At 42.4% G+C, this 23082-nt stretch overlaps 2 protein-coding genes across 5 annotated transcripts; both read right to left on the reverse strand.

The window, feature by feature from the left end:
• Positions 1-410: 410 nt before the first annotated feature.
• Positions 411-9870, reverse strand: LOC123761369 (uncharacterized). Of its 3 annotated transcripts, none has more exons than XM_045747369.2 (5): positions 9755-9870; positions 9466-9536; positions 6193-6557; positions 5914-5993; positions 411-3435 (listed from the first exon to the last, which is right to left on the reverse strand). In XM_045747369.2, exons 1-5 carry the CDS (start codon positions 9755-9757, stop codon positions 466-468), a joined length of 3489 nt encoding a protein of 1162 aa, XP_045603325.2. In that variant the 5' UTR covers positions 9758-9870; the 3' UTR covers positions 411-465. The 3 variants fall into 3 exon arrangements, with proteins under 3 accessions (XP_045603325.2, XP_045603326.2, XP_045603327.2); XM_045747370.2 differs by lacking the exon at positions 9755-9870 and adding an exon at positions 9621-9706; XM_045747371.2 differs by lacking the exon at positions 9755-9870 and having other exon boundaries at positions 9375-9512.
• A 150-nt stretch (positions 9871-10020) lies between these two features.
• LOC123761370 (uncharacterized) lies at positions 10021-20671 on the reverse strand. Of its 2 annotated transcripts, none has more exons than XM_069313500.1 (8): positions 18829-20671; positions 17233-17418; positions 16317-16498; positions 14704-16165; positions 14183-14391; positions 13690-13881; positions 13028-13213; positions 10021-12014 (listed from the first exon to the last, which is right to left on the reverse strand). In XM_069313500.1, exons 1-8 carry the CDS (start codon positions 19169-19171, stop codon positions 11862-11864), a joined length of 2913 nt encoding a protein of 970 aa, XP_069169601.1. In that variant the 5' UTR covers positions 19172-20671; the 3' UTR covers positions 10021-11861. The 2 variants fall into 2 exon arrangements, with proteins under 2 accessions (XP_069169601.1, XP_045603328.2); XM_045747372.2 differs by having other exon boundaries at positions 13690-13917; positions 18829-20669.
• Positions 20672-23082: the final 2411 nt, after the last annotated feature.

Below are 23082 nucleotides of genomic sequence, written 5' to 3' on the forward strand. Positions count from 1 at the left end.
AGCCACAGCCACTGGGTTGGCTAGACTCGCAGATGAAGATTAACCGAATTTACGGGTCGCCACGCACGACACACGGGTCCCAATTTTCCCCAGCTATTAGTTTGAAAGGAGCACCCTTACCAGACTCTGAAGGAACCCGCCATCGTGCAGAGCCTGCTGGGTTTCAACAAAACACCAGCCTCTCTTCCCCCCACCACCGCTGCGACAAGGTACAACTGCCATGAGGCCATAAGCAAAAAAAAAATCCATATTTATTCGTTATTATTTATGTCTGGAACAACGGTGAGCAGTGGCGCCTCCATAAAATATTGTAGGAATTTCAGAGATTCACCCCCTTATAATTTAACTAGCACGTATAATTTTTGTAATCTATGTCCAATGTACACTACACCCGATTAATAAGGACCAGAAACTGATTAACATTTATTAAAATTATGTGTAAATACAAATTTATAAAAGGTAGGATTACAAATAATTTATATGTGAAGTGTGGTGGCTTGTTGCCGTGGACAAGCGCTCGGCTTCAGTTGCAATCTCCTGGGCTGTTCCCAGGACCTCCATAATGGCCGTCATCACTACTGCGGCTATAGATGTTAGTCCTTCACTATCCTCCATTTCTCGGAACTTTGAGCCCATCCTTTCGATAATTAAGGTAATTTGTCTGAGGAATTCTTCCACGAGATGGACGAGTGGTCCTCCGTAATCGGCAACGTTACTCATTTTACTTGCAACATTTAACGAATCATAGTTCAAATTTTCAACTTTGTCCGCCATTTTCAAGATCTGTAAGCCAATATCCCTAAGTTGTAGAGGTAGTGGGAGCCTCCCGGGCTGGCCACCAGGCGCCACAGTGTCCTCGCCCTGCTGCTGCCAGTTGTTATAACTGGCTTTTCTTTTAGGTTTCTCGTCGTCCCTTTTGACAGTGTTATCAAACATTTTCATTAACGTAGTCAATAACTGGAAGTTTCCAGCATTGTTCAAATCCTCGTCACGCATAAACTTTGTTCGCATTTGTTCCACTGGAAGGACGTATCGTCTCCTACGATATTTTGGAGGAAGTAGTGTTGGTGCCTCTTTGTCATCCGATTGTCCTCGTATATTTTGCAAGTTATCCATACTCGAATTATTTTCATTAACCTTCAGTTGGGACCCATTATTGCTCTCATTGTGATTAGGTAAAAGTGCTTGTAGAAACACACTTCTCTGCATTTGGGAACTTTTACTAGAACCATTACTAGTTACATCCTCTTCAGCCCCATCGTGCGTGTTAACATCTTTAGCAACCATGTCAGCCGTCTGTTGCCGCTTCCGATAATTAGCTTGTACAAATTCGTAGCCATACTGTGAATGGATTGTTTGTTGCTGGGTTTCGCTCTCGTATTTCGAACGAGTTGAAAACTGTTCTTTCCGCTCTACTGCAATTACATACGGCATTGTTGCTTCTTTGGGTCGTTGATGCATGCAATCTCTGTCATTACTCGCTTGCTCACTTGTTAGTTGTACCAGATCTTCGTCTTCAGCCTCCAGTGACTGGTCACTTGCACGTGGAGGATTATTTCCGAGTGGTACCACTGACAACAAGCGTCTCCCATGGTATACCATTGATGGTGGACCTGTATTATACTCAGACTCGTGCACATGTTTGTCTTCAGAACCTCCCATCAGTTCCTTAGACTTTATGGTGTGCACATCGTAGGTATTGTCACCGTCAGAGGATAAACTCTGACCTATATCCTCGGTATATTTATTCACAATCTCTTCACTCTGTGAATCTTCTTTCCATACTTGGTGAAATCCTGAATATGGATCCAAATTTTTATCATAATGCTCGTATCTTTCAACTTCTAACTTTTTTTGTTCTATAATCTCTTCCTCTCCAGAATAATCAGCACATTCACCCACCTCTGGGTGATAGCCGTCTAGCCCACAACTCCCATCCTCGTCTTTTACAAAGTGTTTAAAATTATTTTTATCATATAGTTCTCTCATGTTAAAAGCAATTTCAGATTTCTCCAAGACTCCATCCATATTACTAGAGCTCTGCCCCTTATTCTCTACCTCTGGATCATTGTATAAATCGCCACTCTTTACATCTTCACGAGTCTCTAGATTCCTTACATTTTGGGTATCTTCCCGCCGCGTACGGTAGACTGGTGCTGCTGCAGCTCTCCTCGTCTCTAGCGAGTCACTTTCCTCTTCCAATTTCATGGAGCCTTTCAACTCTAGCTTTTTCATGTTTTTTGCCATATTATCTAAGTGTTCTTCACTTGGCTGGTGTTCATCTAGTAAGACAACCCTGAGAGGAATTCCATTCTCGTCTCCAATAACATGACCCGTTTTATCCACTACAAACAATCCATTTACAGTTTGCTTAACTGACACTCCAGTAGAATTCTGCAGTTTAAACGTAATCTTTCCAACTGCCAGTTTCACGTCATTGCCGTTGTAATCCGTTAAGTTTACCACTCTGCCCATCTGGTCCACCAAAGTGATTGTGTTACCTTTTCCATCTACGATAACCATGTCCTCCAACACTTTTTGACTATTTCGAGATCTAAAGTTTATGTTTTTAACTTTAATTATTCCATTTTTGTCCGTAATCAGGTTGCCATCTTTGTCAATTATGGCATTTGCAGTTACTTTATCTGAAGCTACAATGGAGATGGAGGCATTCTTGCCGGTGCCAAGTGCCTCTCCAGGTACCGAGGAGAAGCTCATCACAAACATCACACCATCATGGTTCAATACTCTCAAGGCGTCAGTCCTCGTAATATTTTTGTTTTGTCCTTGCAACTTATCACCTATTGAACTGCTACGAGCAGAAACTTGCTCAGAACCATTCCATGTTTTGTTATAAAGTTTCTCGGCATGCATAGTCAAGTTTGGAATTACCGAATGCTTTACTGTACCCACGAACGACCATTCTGTGGCAGATACAATGCCAGCCACCACTTTAATCCCTTCATCGTTAAAAACTAGAGTGGGACCGCCACCAGCCTGCACCAGTGTTAAAGTATTGTCAACGGAATCTACCACCAAATCACCATTTTCGTCCTCTATAATGTAAATTTGATCCTTTTCAGATAACTGCACATTTGTTTGAGTCTTGTGTAAAGTTGAGGAACTAGTTACATTAGCACCAGGAGCGAGCAAGTGTGGTGACGGGGGCGAGGGGGCCACAGTGACCACGTCTCCTGCCCTCACCGCCACGGGGTCGCCTCTACTGTTCACCACAACACTGACTGGCTCCTCGTCACGCGTCAGTATCACTGGTATCGCTGCACCTGACCCACTATTTCTAGCGCCATTTGGATTATACCGAACAGTATTCCTACGGTGTCTGGGTGCAACAGCAGTTTTGCATACCCTAGCCATGAGGCAGGCATCATCACAGCACTTATCAGACACGGCGCAGTCAGAGTCCGTGCTGCACAGCTGAAAATATGGGTAATTTTAGAAACATTGTGAAATATTATGCTGCATAGTCTGTTACCGGAACAAATCCTAAAACCAAGTTGGACATTCGACACACCTTAGTATTATCGTAACCTGAAGAATTTGTAGTCCTTATAAATGTAGTGCATTTTAAACGGCCAAATTTCACACCCCTACTCTCCCCCGCCATCCCAAGCTACATCCAACGTTGTTACTGCGACCCGTAGAGGGGGTAGCAATCGACCATGATAAAGAAAGAAGATTCGCCTCCTGAACAATCAAAACATTCATCAAGAAAGAACTTCTAAAAGCCAACAACACGATCAACACTAATCCCATCGACATCCGCCAGGAGGGAGAGGGAATCGTGCTCTTCTACTCCCAAGAAGCTGTAGCTGACCACTTGCTCTCTACCCCAATCCAGAAACTCCTATTTAGCCAGAACATCGAACTCTTCTTGCCGCGTCTGATGGATGGAGTCTGGGGGCAGCGTTGTGATCGGGCAGGACCAGGATGAGCCTCTGAGCGGGTACGACAAGCGTCAGAGCTTCAGTGGTTTCATCGCTGACCTCTACCTCACTCAGTCTCTCCTCACTCTTGACCAGATGAATGATTATGTTCACTGTAGAACAGACGCGTTGTTGACTCATCAACATTTGATGGATTTTGTAAATATTCGAGAAGATTTTATGTTTGGGGTGGAAGCAAGCGTCGTGAGCAGGGTGAACCCTTGCCGCCCCAACAGCAACAAGTTCTTCTCCATCTTCCCGGAAGCACGAAGCATGAAAGAATGTAGCCATTTCTGCTCTATACTTAACGGCAACGTTCCTATCCCACTGAATGATGAAGAAAATATAGCTTTATTCAACGAAGAGTCTGATTTTTGCAGACAAATGCACGGCGTTTGATAAAAGCAACAGTATGTGGATTGGTATACAATGGGCCCCTAATGAATCTTTGTGGAAAAACCAAATTACTAATAGAGAAGCTGTTTACAAAAATTTTAAAATTGAAATTTTACCCTCTTTATTACGCACTAAAGCACTATGGCTGAAAGAACTATTTGCCAGTTGTATCACTGCCTGGATACCTGACTGGAAACTAATAGAAGTCAGAAACTGTATCCAAGTTGGAAACCTCAACTCTCAGGTATTCGAAATTACGAGCTTGACCAACGCCAACGGCGAACGCACCACTGCCGTTAGTGAATCACTATCACTAACGGCAGCAAATCTCGCCATCACAGCCGGGTTCAAATGTTTTGGCATCTTTACCCCACCTGTACAAGTGACAAACGGTACTACACCCTAGGACAGTGCTTAAAATGCTACAAATACACACACTTCAAGTGCCAGAAGATGCATGGTGTAGCATCTGCGCCGAGGATCACTACTACTCTGCCAAGGCAGACTTTCAACGCTGCCTCGTCTGCAACGTCACAGCTGCCCGTGCAGACAGGAAGCCATCAAGCAATTGACGGACTCTAGTAAAACTTGAGCTGCCACGAACGATTCCACCAACACTGCACGCAGCAGCCAGTCAGAAATTTTCCCCGCCTTACCGAGCAGCAGCCTCTCCTGCAACCATCCCCAGCCGGCTCACTGGGGGACCACAGGCCAACCAACATCCCAGCCTCAACCATCACCAACGGGCTCTACCATCTCTACAACCGATGGTATCATCCCCGCCCTCATGTGCCTTGTTGAATGGGTCGCCGGGTCCGACAACCACTTGTTCGGGAGCATACGCAACACCCTATATGCAGCGAACGGCTTAACCGGGTTAATCGTTCCTGACGCAGTGCTGGCTGCCCAGATTAAGACACCTACAACGGCGCGCTCCCGCACCATCCAGCGATCTTGTAGTGCACTAGGTAGTGTCCTCCATGCCAGCGGCCAGTTCACCACCTACCATCAACACCCTATCCGATGGGCTAGACTAACGGTCAGCCCTCGTCGGCTAAACCACCAATGCTCCCGCTGCAATGGCAACACCCGCTCCGCAGCCATAGGCCCATACCTGCACCTTCAACGCACACAACGCAGAATTAACCTAATTGACTCTTTAGACGATGTCTCAGTAGAAGTATCATCATCTCCCCACCATCTTAAGTCATGTCCTAGGGAGGACACTGACCCCGTCCATCCACAAATCTACATTATCAGCTATTGGTACTGGCTCCTAATTGCCTCTACTTACGGGTTATTCATGCTCATGCCACCTCTTTAGTGGCTTAATCTGTATCAATGAATCTACAGCCAAATATATTTCTAGTTGTTTTTATTAAACAAATAGAGTCTTTAGGTACAGGAAAATCAGAAGCAATTTAAAATCACTTATTTCCCTAATGTTCAATTCTCACAAGCTGGCAACAATCTAAGCCTTCAAGCCTAATATAGACAATTGTATATTTAACGTCATACGCGAGAAAATGAACTAGGGATAACTTTAAAATAAACTAGTATAAAATGTACTTACTGCCAGATGGGCCGATGTTTGTACTCTAGGACAATAATTACGTGCAGGAGGACACTGCCCGCGCTCTTGGCTCCACGTATCTAGTCATGAACAAGAATATGCATCATAACATTTAGTAATGCCTAGTATGGGGGGTAGAAATAGCCTAAGCTACTCTATTCCTTTGAGATGTATTTCTTGCTTATCTCAATAAACATACTTGAACTTGAAATGCCTAATATCTGGTATGACTTCATTTGTGTTCAGAATACTTGAGGTATTGGAGATATGACTAGTTACCTTCCGTGGTGATTGGAGTTACGGGGGCCGTGGTAGTGGCAACCGTAGTGGCGGAGAAGGCTCCAACTATTGTGCTGGCGACGGGTGGCCCCAAGCCGACGGGTGGCCCCAAGCCGAGTGGATGCAGGTTGAACAGCAGCGGTGAAGTAGTGACTGTTCCCACAGCATCTACACTACTTTCCACGTCAATAAATATTGGAGTGTAAGTATTTACAGGGAAATTAGGGACGTGGGAGGCATCAGCAGAGGTAGTAGGCGAGAAGTCACTTAGGTGCACACTGTCTAAAATAACTTGGGCAGCTCGGCAGCAATAATGTTGAGTATTACCATACTGTTGTGACTGGCAGTAGTGAAGACACGAGTACCTGCAGGAAAAACACTAAGACATTGGCGCTCTGCTCAACTTCAGAGCAAAGCTAACTAGAGAGCTTGTAAATCATTACATATAAATTCTAGTAAAGTTAACATTGTATTATGCATCTAATAGAGAGAAAGCCATAATCTTAAAACATGCAAACCTGTATTTCATTAATATTAACTTTACATATTAAAATACAACTGGTAATGTGCAATTAAGTTTCTTGCAAATCACGACGCATTAATGTACAATACAGCAAATTATCGTAAAACTGATTTGGTTACGTGGCGACCGTCACTCGAGTTAAAATCAAAAGAAAGCAAAGTCCGGAAGATAGCACAATATTACACAATATCTAGACATGCAGGATGCCCCATACATTAGCAGTATGACAAGACTAGTGTCAAAGGTATTAGAATCAAGGATTTTATCAATCCGCATACGACTAAGGAATATTGGGAAAGCAACGTACAATCTATCCAGAAAACTCAAATTCAGGAAGTGCAGGGCTACTTCAGGAGATGCCCAGATCATTGTGGCGCCAGTACATATCTTACCCAGACGCTATCAAGTTTTTTTTTTTGCGCCGAGACGAGACCACAGGTATTGGTAAAACTTTATAGTACGCAATTTATTTGTAATAGCAAACCTCTCCGAATGGTTGCAGGTAGGGGTTATGAATAAATTGATAAAGGAATTAGTTTCTGGGAGATGGGACACGCACGAATGACAACGATAGCAACTGCGAGGTCATTAGAGGTAACACCAGTGTGGAGAGGAATCTAACAACATTTTACGAATATTTGTTAAAAATGGTTAAGTTACTGTTGGATTTCTATCAGTACAGGAAATAAAGGGTAAAAGAACTCCAAGCCATGAGAGTCCAGAGAGAGAGAGAGACTAACGTTGGCATAAATCCTAGTAGTATTCTAAACTGCATAAAAGTTGCTCCATGAAAATACTCTTCAAAGGGGAAGCGGCATAAAGGCATCAGGAGACTAATCCGTGCGTAAATAGCAGTAATTGGGAACACATTGCAGATGTACACGGCCTGCAAGCAGACAACACGTACAGTAAAATATTTATAAACAAACAGGACTTTACAAGCAGCCGTCAAAGTGGCATTACAACTTACGGGCTATTCATGCCCATACCACCTTTTGGGTGGCTTAATCTTCATCAATCATCGCATTACAAGCGTGAATAGGAGCTCTGTACGGTCTGTGCAAGTTTTCGAAGGCAACACTCAACATAGATCAACCCGTCCTCACACTAAGTCCATTCCATACAGCGGTCGGCCCCAAAGACATCAATTTTAACATGCTGTTCATTCAAAATAGGTATTCTCAAATATAAATTAACATGGTTATATATATTAGTATGCTGTGCATATTTAGGCATTGGTTAGGTTAGATGTTTAGGTTCTGTTTGCGATTATTTGTAGTACGTGGGGTGGAGGATTTACATTGTTGTGGTTCGAACAAAATTAAGTCGCCAACTAAGCACTTATTAGAAGTGTTTGAACATCAGCTGTGAGTCTTGTTTGGAGGACGGGCCCATCCTCATAAACAAAGGCCAAAAGTGATTGTGCACCCGCTAAACCCCCTGTTTATGAATGAAAAACTGTTTACACACGACTCGACCGATTTCTTTCGAACACTTCCGGAACAAGTGCTTCACTGAAGAATTTTGTTCGAACCACAAAGCTATAAATGCTTCACCCACGTACTACAAATACAAATAATCGCCAACAGAACCTAAACACCCAACCTAACCTATCCTATGCCTATATATACACAATATGCTATTATAATATTAATTTATACTTTAGAAATTTCCCGTTTTGAATGAACAGCATGTTAAAATTTATGAATGCGTCTGTGGGGTTGACCGCTGAATGTAATGGACTTTAGTCAAGGACGGGTTGTATAAATGCTTCACCCACGTAATACAAATAAACGCCAACAGAACCTAAGCACCTAACCTATGCCTATATATGCACAATAAGCTAGTATAATTTATATTTGAGAAAATTCCAGTTTTGAATGAACAGCATGTAAAAGTTTATGAATGCGTCTGTGGGGTCGACCGTTGGATGTAATGGACTTTAGTCAAGGACGGATTGTTCACCGACTAATTGTTCGAACCACAACGTTGTAAATATTTTCTTGTCTCAAACGTATTTGAATTTGAGCCCACGTACTACAAATAATCGCCAACTTAATGCCTAAATATGCTTATATAATACTATTTTCATTTGAAAAAATTCCTGTTTTGAAAGATCAGCATGCTAAAATTTACAAATGCGTCTTTGGGGTAGACTGTTGGACGGAATGGATTTGGTCTGAGGACGGGTTGTGTGTAAATCTTTTTTTTCTTAAACGGGGTTTGGCGGGTGCATGGAATCGCTTTTGGCCTTTGTTTACAAGGACGGGTTGCGTAGGTGGTTTTAGACAAGCTCTGGAATGGGAAAGAAACATCCCTTCCCCCCCCCCCCCCGAGCCGACCTTCCCCGAATGCAACCTGTAACTACTACATCGCCAAACTCCCTGGTACCTATTTACCGTCAGGTAAACATACAACAGGAAACTTGGCCCAAACGTTTCTGTCCTGCCGCAGGAATTTAACCACGAACGTTTGTTGTGATCCGATTGCGCCACAGGTGTTAAGAATTGCGCCAGAGGGCATGTCACCAGTTACAAATCACTTTTGTAGTAATGGCTGTTACAAACGGCTTTTTAAAGTGGCTAACCTATATTATGAGCACTCATCATCCGAGACCTGCATGATGATTTATATTCGTTATATACCGAGCATCCAATACCTAGTGACACGTATAATGTTTAATATTATCCGTGTAGTGTACATGCAGCGGGCCACAGTCCCAAACCACAACAGCGTGCAGTGTCACCCACTTGTACGGCGAGAGGTCGGCCGCTGCAGCAGCCCACACCGCCACCGCCCACACAAACACCATCGCCGCCATCTGTACCAAGACAATTAAAACCTGGCTTGTAATAGACTCAAAAGCTTTAAAATCTGCACAAATTTTCTCACAAACTGTTCTCACCTTGTACTACTGTCAGACCCAGACTCAATGCCCTCAAGAAGGCCTTTAAAAGATGAATATTATGATTGTACAGTATATTTCGATGGGTATCCTAAATAATTTTCAAAAAATTTTCCCATCAGCCACTGGCTTACCATATACTGGTTTACACCGTCACCACTAACTCACTCTGTCACCAGACTCGCCACTGGCTCACTAACAGCCGCTTGTTTTCCTCACAAAACGATCAAGGCCCAAGAGGAAAGACAAGAAACCTGTCCATGAATAACTGAGACGTGTACTTGGGACAAACATTGCCAGATACCATCACACCAGCGCCATCTGTTAACAGTTTATTATATTATATTTTGTTCAACTATTATATTTTATCAAATATTTGTTTATTATGAATTGATACAGCGTTCCGTTACATTACATATAATATATATTTTTTAATTTGATTCAAAACTAACTAAATGAAGTCCTAGTGAATACTCAACTAGTTTTCGAATTTCATATTTCACGTTTGAGAATAATACACCATATTAACATAACCATGCATAACCTAACTTAACCTATCCTAACCATGGCTAGGGGAGTAAACAATAGCATTAATTACATAGTAGTTTTGTACTAATCACCTCCAGGGCACCTCCTCCCTAAGGACAGGTTGCCCCCATGCGTTCTGGTATAGGTTGAGGGTTTAAATCCCCTCATTGCTCCAATTTATTATCGCATTTATATATCACGTTAGTGTATATATATCAACACTCCTTCTGTACCTAAAGTTGGAGTGTATGGCGGAAGAGATCCATTACAATAACAAACTTCAGTACCAGACACCACTCTGCTGCCTTACTGAGATCTTTAAACATGTTTAACATCACATCACTGCACATACTCCCAAGTGTATTCTGTATCTTTAAAACTATGAACATCAATGCCAATCCTGACATAATAAACTGAGGATATATATGTTTGCTAGAGCTGTAGTAGAACTCATGAGCACCACACGAGAAACACATCCTTTTGAGATTCCTGGAGTGAGACTAAACCAAAGCAGAAATGCGGTGTATCAAGGGTCTCAAATTATGAAATGATCTCACAAATGTAATTAAAAGCTGCAAGTCTCCCAGCCAGCTCAAAAGAGAGACTAAGAAATATTTATTTAATATTATGTAACGAATTTCACTCACATTTCTTCATTGAAAAAAGTTGTTTGTGTCTTACTGCTACTGTATCATAAATTTTATTGATTAAAAATGTATGTTTTTCTTCATTGAGTGTTACCTTGCGATGATTTCCGGGCTTAACGTCCCCGCGGCCCGGTTCTCGACCAGGCCTCCTGTATGTCATCTAATCTATTTTTTTATTTTGATCGTCTGATCTATTTTTGTTAAATTGCTTAATCAGTCATATATATGTTATCTTGTTTACTTTAAGTGTTTACCCCATTAAACTTTTCAATTTTGCTAATTTACTATACATGTTATGTTCTGGTAGTTTTCTAAAACACACCTATATTATATATATATCTCCTTCTATTATTAATGTTATAAAACCCGCGTAGTGTTGCCTGGTCACAACTATGGATTCCATAATGTAATAGTCTTCGTCTGTCAAATTTAAATTTTGCTCTGCCCATTATTTTTGTTTGTATATATTGCATATCCTTATCCAACTGTATTATATCTATAATATATTAGTGAATTATAATTTTAATTTGATTCTTAATTTGACAAACTATCTGTATCCTAGTAGATTAATTATTTAAATCTCAATTTATCTCTGTTTTAAAACAATCAAATTTCACTTTGTTCTGCTCCTTATTTTTTAATTATATTTAACTATTTTTACTTAGATAAGTAATAAATTGAGGATATATATGTTTGCTTAATAATGTTAGCTATTTCTTTCTAATATTACATATTATTAATTTTACATTTTAAGTACATTGTATCTAACTCATATTTGTATAGTTCTGTGAGTCAGTACATTAGACAACCGACTATTAGAAAGGCGGGGTCCAAGAGCTTACAACTCGATCCTCCAGGCACAAATAGTAAATACAAGCAGTAAACACACACACACACACACACACACACACACACACACACACACACACACACACACACACACACACACACACAGTACACACGTGTATATATATATATATTTATCGCTATATGCGAAGGAATGAACTTATTAAATCATCTGTTGTGTTTTGTAAATTTTATTTCTTTGGGATAAGTTTGGAGCCGGTTAACTTTGAAACTCATCATGGATCATCCTGGTGTGATAGCCGACGAAGCCGAAGTAGCCAATGACGAAGACGCCCATCAGTACGGGCAGGACGACCTGAGCGCCGGAATTCCATGAGCGCGGGTCCACCAGCTGCCGCCGCCTCTGCTTGCCCTGTCAACCATCAAGAACATTCAGTCTTTCACAGAGACTACCACTTTTCTCGGGGTTAATCAGAAGGGAATGAATTATTGGAGAGATTACTCATTCTTCTGATTGCATTAATCAGAGAAGGGAAACAAATAAGTAAATAAATTATATGTATATATATACTGTCACACAATTCTCCTGCATAACAGAAGAAACTGCCTCTTCACTTTTACCTTCGACATTGGAAGGTTATGAAACATTCTACTACACTTCCTCCGGACCAACATATAAAACGTCCTAGATGGAGTTCCAGACGAATGTTTACACCACACCACCAGGGTGCCCAACCCGGGGGGTTAAGTAATAATTGTAATTAAGAAGCAATAAGATGCTTATCTTAACATACTAAGAAGGTTAGGTGAGGTCGGTGTTTTCTATGAAGCTTTTCAAGGTAAACTAAAATATTCACAATCAATTAGTATGTCATATATGCACATATTAAATAAGCTAATATTGACTATAAGCAAGTGCGAGAACGGGCTGCACCTCCCGTAAGACCCAGCTAGGCAGGCGTGTGGCTGCAAAGCTCGCGGGTTCCTTGTTGCGTCTAGGTAACCAACTCTGTTTCACTGCCGGTTACTCGTTCCAAGCCTCGGTGACAAAGGATGTGAAGTCACCGTCAGGGGTATAAAGACCCCTGACCTCGGCAACATTTTCAGTCTGAGACTGCGGAGGTGAACGCCCATTCATGGATATGCTCACAAGTTATTAGTGCCGGGTTCGATTCCCAGATAGGACGATACATTTTGGGCACGTTTAATTCCTTACACTTTATGCCTCTGTTCGCCGAGAAGTAGGAACACAGGAGTCGGTCAACTGTTTTGGGTTGCATCCTGAGAAAGGTCAGTCATTATCCTAGGGAGACCTCGATAAGCTTAAGATTTCCCAGGCCCCGACAATGGGACAACAACTGCAACAGCATCTGTACGCGTGTATTGTGCATATGTTAGTGTCAACATGGTTGTTATTGTGGGTACCTTGTATTGCCTCTTGATCACACTACGTCCCGGAGACATGGGTGCTACTACGGTAGGTGATGGGGCCTGCATGAAGGCGTTGATGGTCACTTGCACTGACACCATAATAAAGTCTGCCAAGATGCAGAAGATGAACCACACGTCTATCAGCTTCAAGTAGGAAGTCTTGGGCAGGCCGGAGGCGATCTGTAACAGTACACCTCCATGACGGATTCAGTTATCGTCATACCTTACCAAAATAGTCATTGAACAAAACTTACATGTTTGATATAATATGTAGAATACTGTATGACTTCTCTCATTCCTGGAGTATATTCACCAATATATTTTAAGAGGACTCGGATACCATTTAATATTTGGCATTAGATTATAATGTACATCCTGTCAATTTATTGTAGAGAATAATAAGTGATCACTTGTTTATTTTGATAGGGCTTTCTTTTTGAGTTATAAATAACAAATGCACATCTACCATGATCAAAATTGGTTCGTATTGCCCTTCCGGTTTTGAAGTTACGAATAAGTTGTAGTATCTGACCTAGAACAGTTTGCCCTTATGTTTACTATACATATATTATTTCCTTGATCTAGAGAAAGATGAGGTGGCGTGACCTTGGAGAATATGAGATAACCAAACTTGGGGCAAAATGTGGATGCCTCACCTGGGAGAAGAGCGAAGCGAGGACGAGGAGGGAGGTGAGGGAGACCATGACTCTGTTGGTGAAGTCGTCGAGGGAGAAATAGAAGGCGAGGTAGGAGATGATGACGAGAAGGGTGGTGGGGACGTAGGCGCCGCTGATGTAGTACCAGTACAGGTTAGCCAGCTGGATCCTGATGTGCTGGCCGCTCTTGTTCTGGAAGAGAATGGGTTGGTGCGTGAGGCCCGTCACCTGTGCCCCACGCACCGCCAGGTCAACTATGGGATATGGCAAAGCACCACCTCGTTAACTATCAGGCATGACAAGGCCCCGCCAGGTCAACCATGGGGGTATGACAAAGTACCACCGCGTTAACTATCAGGCATGACAAGGCCCCGCCAGGTCAACCATGGGGTATGACAAAGCACCACCGCGTTAACTATCAGGCGTGACAAGACACCGCCACGTCAACCATCAAGCATGACAAACCATCGCCAGAGTAAAGGGGAAAACTAACCCGGTACTCGAGGAGACGTCTGGCGCCAAGGAAGGTGATGCCGTCGAGCGTTGTGACGACGTACTGGTGGGTGTACACGCCGACGTAGATGACCAAGGGGCAGCGCTGCATGTCGAAGGGGTAGAGCGTAAGGTCGAAGGTACACATAAGTGTCACAGTGAACTCCCGGTCCAGAACCAGCGGGTTCTCAGTCCCTGAGTACAACACATCTGCAAGACCCAATTGTAATGAATATATTCACCATTGTAAACAAAATTGCAGGTATTTATACTCCCAATTGCATTCTTTGTATAAACATGCGTAATGTCTATATGTTTTTAAACCTCTTGGGAGTCTGCACAACCTTGTACGAACACGGCAGCGTATTCTCCCAGCCACTGAAGGTAAGGCGTCAATATGTCTTTGTACTGACCATGGTTCAACTCCCAGGCGGCATGGAACCATGTCACATAAGAAATATGCTGTTAACTCGTTACATTTTCAGTAAGCAGTAAGCATAGAGACATATGACAGACACTAACCTTCATCGATGAGGCGGTCGTCGTCGGGCAAGGGGCGAGAGGTTCGCTGACCCCAAGCAGCTGTCCGGAGCCGCTCAGTTGTTGCTTGGCTGAAGTCGGAACCCAGCATGGTCACCTCTGGGAACCATACAAGGTTTATATCGTCAATTTGGTTTAGGTTGTTGTCCGAGTGGAGGTTTTTATAGTGAAGACGCGAGTCATACCAAGTTTTCCTGATGACGATGTCCATAACGAGTTGCGAGTTGATCAGGTCGAGCTTGCGGACTAAAAGTATTTTGCAGTCGATGGAAACCGAGGCAGGAGTATAGCTGTTGACCTTAGGAGGTGGAAGTCTTTTCTCGTAGCCAGGAGGGACGATGAGAGTTTCACAGTTGAGCTCGTCACTGTGGTCGTCACAGTCCAGTTCTAAGTTGCACCGCTGGTTCAGGTCTATACATTTGCCGTCTCCGCATGTAAACATGTTCTGCCTGCAGGAAGTGAGTTTTAATGTATGCATCTGATTCTCACAATTATCGCCAGAAATTTCAAATTTGTGTACACCCACAGGATACAATAGCTCCGAGGTGGTCATCATCCTTGCCTGGATGTGTGGATTATTTATCTGGTACAGCAACCAGTATGTGACAGATTGGTTAACGCTCCAGATAATTTTTGACGAGCTGTACCCATTGAAGATCGGCCGATAGTTAAAGGTATCATATATATAATATTCTCGGTCAAACAATGATGCGGCACACAGGCCTCTAAGCTTCAGTGGAACGGGGTTTTCGAATTGACAAGCGGTGCATAATTTTCTTTCACACTCTTCCATATTCCAGTTATACTTATGGGTGGCTTCCGGCGTGGCATTAAGAGTACTCGCGGTAACACACACAACTTTTCCCGAAGAGGGTAAAATTTCAATTTTAAAATTTTTGTAAACAGCTTCTCTATTAGTAATTTGGTTTTTCCACAAAGATTCATTAGGGGCCCATTGTATACCAATCCACATACTGTTGCTTTTATCAAACGCCGTGCATTTGTCTGCAAAATCAGACCCTTCGTTGAATAAAGCTATATTTTCTTCATCATTCAGTGGGATAGGAACGTTGCCGTTAAGTATAGAGCAGAAATGGCTACATTCTTTCATGCTTCGTGCTTCCGGGAAGATGGAGAAGAATTTGTTGCTGTTGGGGCGGCAAGGGTTCACCCTGCTCACGACGCTTGCTTCCACCCCAAACATAAAATCTTCTCGAATATTTACAAAATCCATTAAATGTTGATGAGTCAATAACGCGTCTGTTCTACAGTGTACATAATCATTCATCTGATCAAGAGTGAGGAGACTCTGAGTGAGGTAGAGGTCAGCGATGAAGCCACTGAAGCTCTGACGCTTGTCGTACCCGCCCAGAGGCTCATCCTGGTCCTGCCCGATCACAACGCTGCCCCCAGACTCCATCATGATCGACTTGTTTACCTGGAACTGCGATTACGGAAATAAAATATTTAATCTAGAAACCATCTACATATCTATCATTAATACAATTTAATTTAAGTGCATATAGACATTTTCATCACAAACGTTTGTGATGTGTCCATAAAAAATAACTGTTGGATCACAGGGAGATACCTACCGAGTCAACCAGCATGAAGTGTTCGACTGAGTCCTGGTGGAGGAAGGTGGCGCGGTGAGCCGACAGGTCGACAGCAATGCAGAAGGAGAACCACCTTAGGAGCCCCACGTCTACCCGCAAGGCCTTGAATATCCGCTTGGAGCAGCACGCAAACTGCAGCTCCTTGGTGTCGTACTTCAGGTCTAAGAGAATAAAGATGGTCGGTCATAAAGTCCACTTTATCATGTAGCTTACTTTGACTACATAATAGCCATCAAGAACCCATACCATCTTTTAAAACTATAGTACCTATGTAACTATAGATGGAATGTACATGCTATGGACTGTTGCACACCAAAAATGTCAATGTTTTGTACTATTGGTGTACTTAAGGGCATAAGAAAAACTGCTACAATCTTGCCATCAGCCTAACCTAACTTAGGGCTAGGAAATATTTATTTATTTATTTATTTTTATACAAGACGGTACATTGGGTTTATGAACGTACATAGCATTGTGTTTACATTCTTGTAAAGCCACTAGTACGCGCAGGATTTCGGGCAGGTCCTTAATTTAAGTAGGTAAATTCTAGCAAAATTTATAAAATGTTAACAGGTATTAGGTTTTGTTGTTACATTCTTTACCGGACTCTGTACAAAATAGAGAACACAAAACGTGGGTGAAACAGTTCATATTTTGTACATTCAATCCGTAGTCGCTATTTATTTTATCTCTTGGATGACAGGTTGATTCTGAAGCATAATATATATATATATATATATATATATATATATATATATATATATATATATATATATATATATATATATATATATATATGTTTATCGTGGCATCTGTCGTCACTACGCCATGCATAATATATAACCATTTTCTGCATATTTTTGTGACATTAAAAGTGAACAAGAAAATGACATACTTAGAGCGAGTTCGTTGTCGTTGTGTTTGACGGCGTACGAGAAGAAGTAGTCAGAGTAGCGGGTGCGGAAGGGGTAGAGCCTCACACAGAAGGTGAAGGCGGGGAGGGCAGGCAGCGTCTGACGCCAGGTGAGCCACGAGTCGCGCCGGGCCACGCCGTCCTCCTGCAGTCCTGCTACTGACGACGCTGCACACAATAATAAGATCAAATTTAAATCTAAATACAGATTTCTTTGCCTTAGAAGCAGCAAAACAAATAGGTGAGAGGTAAAGTAATTATAAGGGGAAAGTGCAAAGCCAGTCTTAATATATAGAACAGAACAAACAGATTAAACTCACCGCTTTTATTAAACTAAACGTGAGTTTAATCTGTTTGTAAACACGTGCTAAATGTAAACACGTAGTCAGCTTTATGACTACATGTCGTGGTAATAAACTGGCATCGGGTTTAAAAACTGTAGCTGAATTTAATAGCTTCTGTTCATCAATTGATGTAAGCCTAGCTGGAAATATTCCCGGGGCCCAGACTCATGTTGACCAAACCACACAGTAGAAACTGAAGAGACTATCGACTTGATAATGATCCAGAACGGACCGAAACGTCGTCGTCGTCTCTTCAATTTCTTGTGTGTGGTTTGGTCAATATATTTCACAATATATTTATTGTGACTTATCATCTGCACCCAGACTCATGTCACTACATATCTCACGGTAGCTATCCTAACCCCCTGCTACTCTTGCCTATCATCTCCACACACATTACCTCCACAATTCCCTCGTCAAAAACCAAAGCTGAGAACATTGGTGCAATATCAATAATGTTAAACAAAAGTGCTGCTCATGTCCATGTACCAACTTTAGCTATACTTGTCAACAGATCAAATCAAATCAAATCAAATCAAATGTTTATTCAGGTAAAATACATACATACAAGGTGAGATACAAACATTGATGGATTTATAGATAGAGCTAGTACATACAAAGCCTAAAGCCACTATTACGCAAAGTCTCAAACGTTTTTCTGATATACTGAAAAGCAAGAGTAACTGAAGTTCATATATGGGGTGATACAGCTGACATAAACAATTACAGACTAATATCAAACCTGCCAATATTAAAACCAATATTTTAAAAGATTATGTATAAACAGCTTTACTCCTACTTTGTGAAATACAAAATATTAAGTTCCAGCAAGTTAGGCGTCAGATCCCCCAAAAGAGTACCAATGATGCCATTATTAGTTTACTTGAAGTAATCTACACGTCCCTTGAAAAAAATGAGTTCCCAATTGGCCTCTTCATTGACCTGAGAAAGGCTTTTGATACCATAAATTACAATAACCTACTTAAACGTCATCATTATGGAATTAGAGGCCTTATTCTGAACCTTATCCGATCATATCTCGACAAGACACCAATACGTAGTCATAATAACATACTCTCTCCCACTCTACCATTAACCAAACGGTACCACTAGGCTGCATCTTAGAATGTCATATCTATCTAGAGATTCTAAGGTGTCCAAGATGGAGGCCTAAGAGATCAGGGGTCTGCTACGTTTGGTGAAAGGTAGCAGATGAGAGAGAAACGCAGCCCACCTTGTAGAGTGTGGGCTCCGGCCAGCAGGGTGATGAAGGCACTCAACAGGGACAGGTGATGTCGCCTCTCAAACAACATCTTGGAGCACCGACGCTTCTTCCGGAACAGGTGATGCTGCGTCTTCCAGGATATCTTCTGGTATTGACGCTGCGTCTCCCATGACATCTTGGAGCAGCAGTGTCTCTCCTGAGAGATGTGATACTGTCTCTCCCACACTATACTGGAATAGCGACGCCTCTCCTGGAACAGGTGATGTCGCGTCTCCCATGACATCTTGGGACAGTGACGCTGCATCTCCCAAGTCATAGTAGGGCAGCGACGCCTCTCCTGACAAGGGAACATTATAGTACTAATCAGTTAAAGTAATACTCTACTATTTTTAAAACACGAGGACATGTAGACTGTATACTTCTATCCCAACCCGGGATCCTCTTGAGCAGTGAGTGAGAATAAGATTGATGATGATTTGCTTAAGAGGAGACTCGAACCGTCCATGAACTCCACGTGTGTGAGGCCGAAACTCTATCGACCGAGCTATTGGGCAATCTTAATAAGGAAAGTTTCCTTATTAGATGAACAAATCCACAAGGGCCGTGACGAGGATAAAACAGCGTTTGGGATGCTCTCGGACGTAGGTTCGAATCCTCGTCACGGCCCTTGTGGATTTGTTCATTTGATGCATCACGCTATTGTGATTTTTGTGTGTTCCTTATTAGAGCTTCGGCCTTACACATGTGGAGTTCACGGTTCGAGTCTCCTTTAGGAGCCCAGGTGAATGGAATGTTTACTTCCTCGGAAGTGTGGATGACAATTTCATACCTGTGTACTTGGATTGAAGTATCCTCTTGGATACCTGCATCTTGGATACCAAGAGGATACCACACACATGGGGGCAGGTGTACATATATACCACGTTCGACTGGTGTAAAGGGTTTTCCGTCGGCTTCGGCCTGTTCTTAATGAGGAGGTCAGTAGTCATCTTTGTTTTATAATATATGATTAAGTCTATGTTTTGGTTTGGCGTTGTGCTTTTTACTCCTTTTCAGATTATTTATTTAATTATTCTTTCTTCTTTTTTTATGTTCACTATGCAATAGTGAACATAAAAAAGAATAATGCCTGCATCTGGGAGAGTGAAGTGATGAGCTTGTAGCAGTGTGGTGTTGGTGCTCCACTTTATATTGACTAAGGTGAGGGATTCAGCGAAACTATTATACACGGGACTAATATAGTCAGGTCCAAGAAGTGCAGCTATATTGGTATAATTATTTATGTGACTCTAGCTTTAAAGTGTGTCTGTGTGTTCACCTAGATGTTCCTGCAGTAACGAGTGGTAGCTCCTGGGTCCTGCCTTACCAGAAGTGGGTTGTCTATGGCAGTGACTCTCGACCCTCAATGTCTCTCGTCTAGTTTACAAATTGTATATCTTTTATCGCTATCTAGTCCGTTACATTTGTTTACTGGAAGTTCGCTATCGCAGGTCTCACCGTCACTGTGCTTCGTCAGTGGCTCAGGTGTCCTGCCATGTCCCAGTTGTGTTATCTTATGTTATACTTTGCATGTCATGTTAAGTTGTATAAATTCTTCTGAAAGTCGTACATGTCTCTATCATGTCTCCTATATTGTATATCTCGCAAGTCTTGCGAGGGCCACCAGCTAGCTCCCTCAGTCACACTCTCAAATTTAATTCTATCATAGGATGGCGTGTGTAATTACCTAAGTGTAGTTACAGGATGAGAGCTACGCTCGTGGTGTCCCGTCTTCCCAGCACTCTTTGTCATATAACGCTTTGAAACTACTGACGGTCTTGGCCTCCACCACCCCACCACCTTCTCACTTCTCCTAAGAAGTGAGAAAATTAATTGGATAATTAATGAGAAAATTAACACACACACACACACACACACACACACACACACACACACACACACACACACACACACACACACACACACACACACACACACACACTCTCAGTGTGTATGTTTATGTGTGTGTGTGTGTACTCACCTATTTGTGCCTGCAGAATCGAGCATTGACTCTTGGATCCCGCCTTTCGAGCATCGGTTGTTTACAACAATGACTCTGGTCCTATTTCCCTATCATATCTAGTTTCAAAATTATGAATAGAGTTTGTTTCCACAACCTGCTCCTTAAGTGCATTCCATTTTTCCGCTACTCTCACGCTAAAACAAAAACTTCCTAACATCTCTGTGACTCATCTGAGTTTCCAGCTTCCACCCATGTCCCCTCGTTCTGTTAGTATTCCGCATGAACATTTTGTCTATTTCCACTCTGTCAATCCCACTGAGTATTGTATATGTTCCTATCATATCCCAACCTCTCTCTTCTTTTTTCTAGTGTCGTAAGGTTCAGTTCCTTCAGGCGCTCTTCATACCCATCCCTCGTAACTCTGGGACAAACATCGTCGCAAACTTCTGAACCTTTTCCAGTTTCCTTATGTGTTTCTTCAGGTGGGGACTCCATGATGGGGCTGCATACGTCTGTGTGCGTACTTACCTATTTGTGCCTGCAGGATCGAGCATTGGCTCTTGGATCCCGCCTTTCTTGCCGCCGGTTGTTTGAAGCAATAACTCCTGTCCTATTTCCCTGTCATATAAAGTTTATAATTAGGAATAGAGTTTGCTTCCACAATCTGCTCTTCAGTTCATTCCATTTTCCCACTACTCTCAGGTAAAAGAAAACTTTTTAGCATCTCTATGACTCTGAAAGATATTCTAACCTTTACTAGCGTAGAGTACGCTGCTGTCATCATCATATTTATATGTTCTTCAGCAGTTAGATTTGGTGTTACGTCCACTCCCAGGTCTCTTTCCCGAATCGTCACAGGTAGGAAGTTTTCTTTCTTTGTATACTGTCCCTTTGCTCTCCTGTCACCTAGTCCCATTTCCATAACTTTACACTTCCTCGTGTTGAACTCCAGTAGCCATTTTTCTGACCATCTCTGCAACTTGTTCAAGTACTCTTGCAGGATCCTTCAATCTTCATCTGTCACAACTCTTCTTATCAACTTTGCGTCATCCGCGAACATCGACATGTATGACTCTATTCCTGTAAACATGTCATTTATGTATATTAGAAATATGTGTGTGTGTGTGTGTGTGTGTGTGTGTGTGTGTGTGTGTGTGTGTGTGTATGTGTGTGTGTGTAGATGGGTGTGGAATCTGAGTATGACTGGAATGTCGTGTCAGAAGACAGTTATGAAGTGTTCACTTCTTACCAAATATTTAGAGGTAGCCTCTCCTTCCAGGCATCAATGTTAGACGATTTCCCAGAGACAGATATTATTAACAGTACGATGAAGGTCAAGGGAAGATCCACTATATGTGTAAGTGTATTATGAATCAAATTGAAGGTTATATCCAAAATTTTTGTAATACACCTACGTGTATTAAAACAAGCCAGGCCCTGGACCGAGCTTGGGGAGTAGAAAACCTCCCTGTACCACCTCCGGGTACAAAAGTTTCTAATACACTTACATACACATATATATTGGGTCTTTCTTTCACCTTCCTTCAATTACAACGACATTGTAAGAAGTTACTACGGGCTCACCATAGCCCGTGCTGCTTGGAACTTTTTGTTCCAAGTAGCGAATCTTAAACAACAAGAAAAGAAGTTTCTCCAACATTACGATGTCTTGACTCGGTCTATTATTCAGTCTGGTCGTTTGTATTTGATCATTTTGGTGAAGACTTTTGATTATAGTTCATTAAACTGTACAGTCAAAGTGGTTCTCTCTTTTTGAATGAGATTGATGGAGGAGTCAGAGTTGTAATGATTCTGGTGCATGTATGGTAGTGTGGTGCAGGGCAAGTATTGGGGTGTGGTGCAGGGCAACTGTTGGGGTGTGGTGCAGGGCAACTGTTGGGGTGTGGTGCAGGGCAACTGTTGGGGTGTGGTGTGGTGCAGGGCAAGTGTTGTGGTGTGGTGAAGGGCAAGTGTTGTGGTGTGGTGCAGGGCAAGTGTTGTGGTGTGGTGCAGGGCAAGTGTTGTGGTGTGGTGAAGGGCAAGTGTTGTGGTGTGGTGCAGGGCAAGTGTTGTGGTGTGGTGCAGGGCAAGTGTTGTGGTGTGGTGCAGGGCAAGTGTTGTGGTGTGGTGCAGGGCAAGTGTTGTGGTGTGGTGCAGGGCAAGTGTTGTGGTGTGGTGCAGGGCAAGTGTTGTGGTGTGGTGCAGGGCAAGTGTTGTGGTGTGGTGCAGGGCAAGTGTTGTGGTGTAAAACAGCTAGTTTA

This window comes from Procambarus clarkii, chromosome 7 (genome assembly GCF_040958095.1).
Source record: "Procambarus clarkii isolate CNS0578487 chromosome 7, FALCON_Pclarkii_2.0, whole genome shotgun sequence".
Lineage (NCBI taxonomy): Eukaryota > Metazoa > Arthropoda > Malacostraca > Decapoda > Cambaridae > Procambarus > Procambarus clarkii.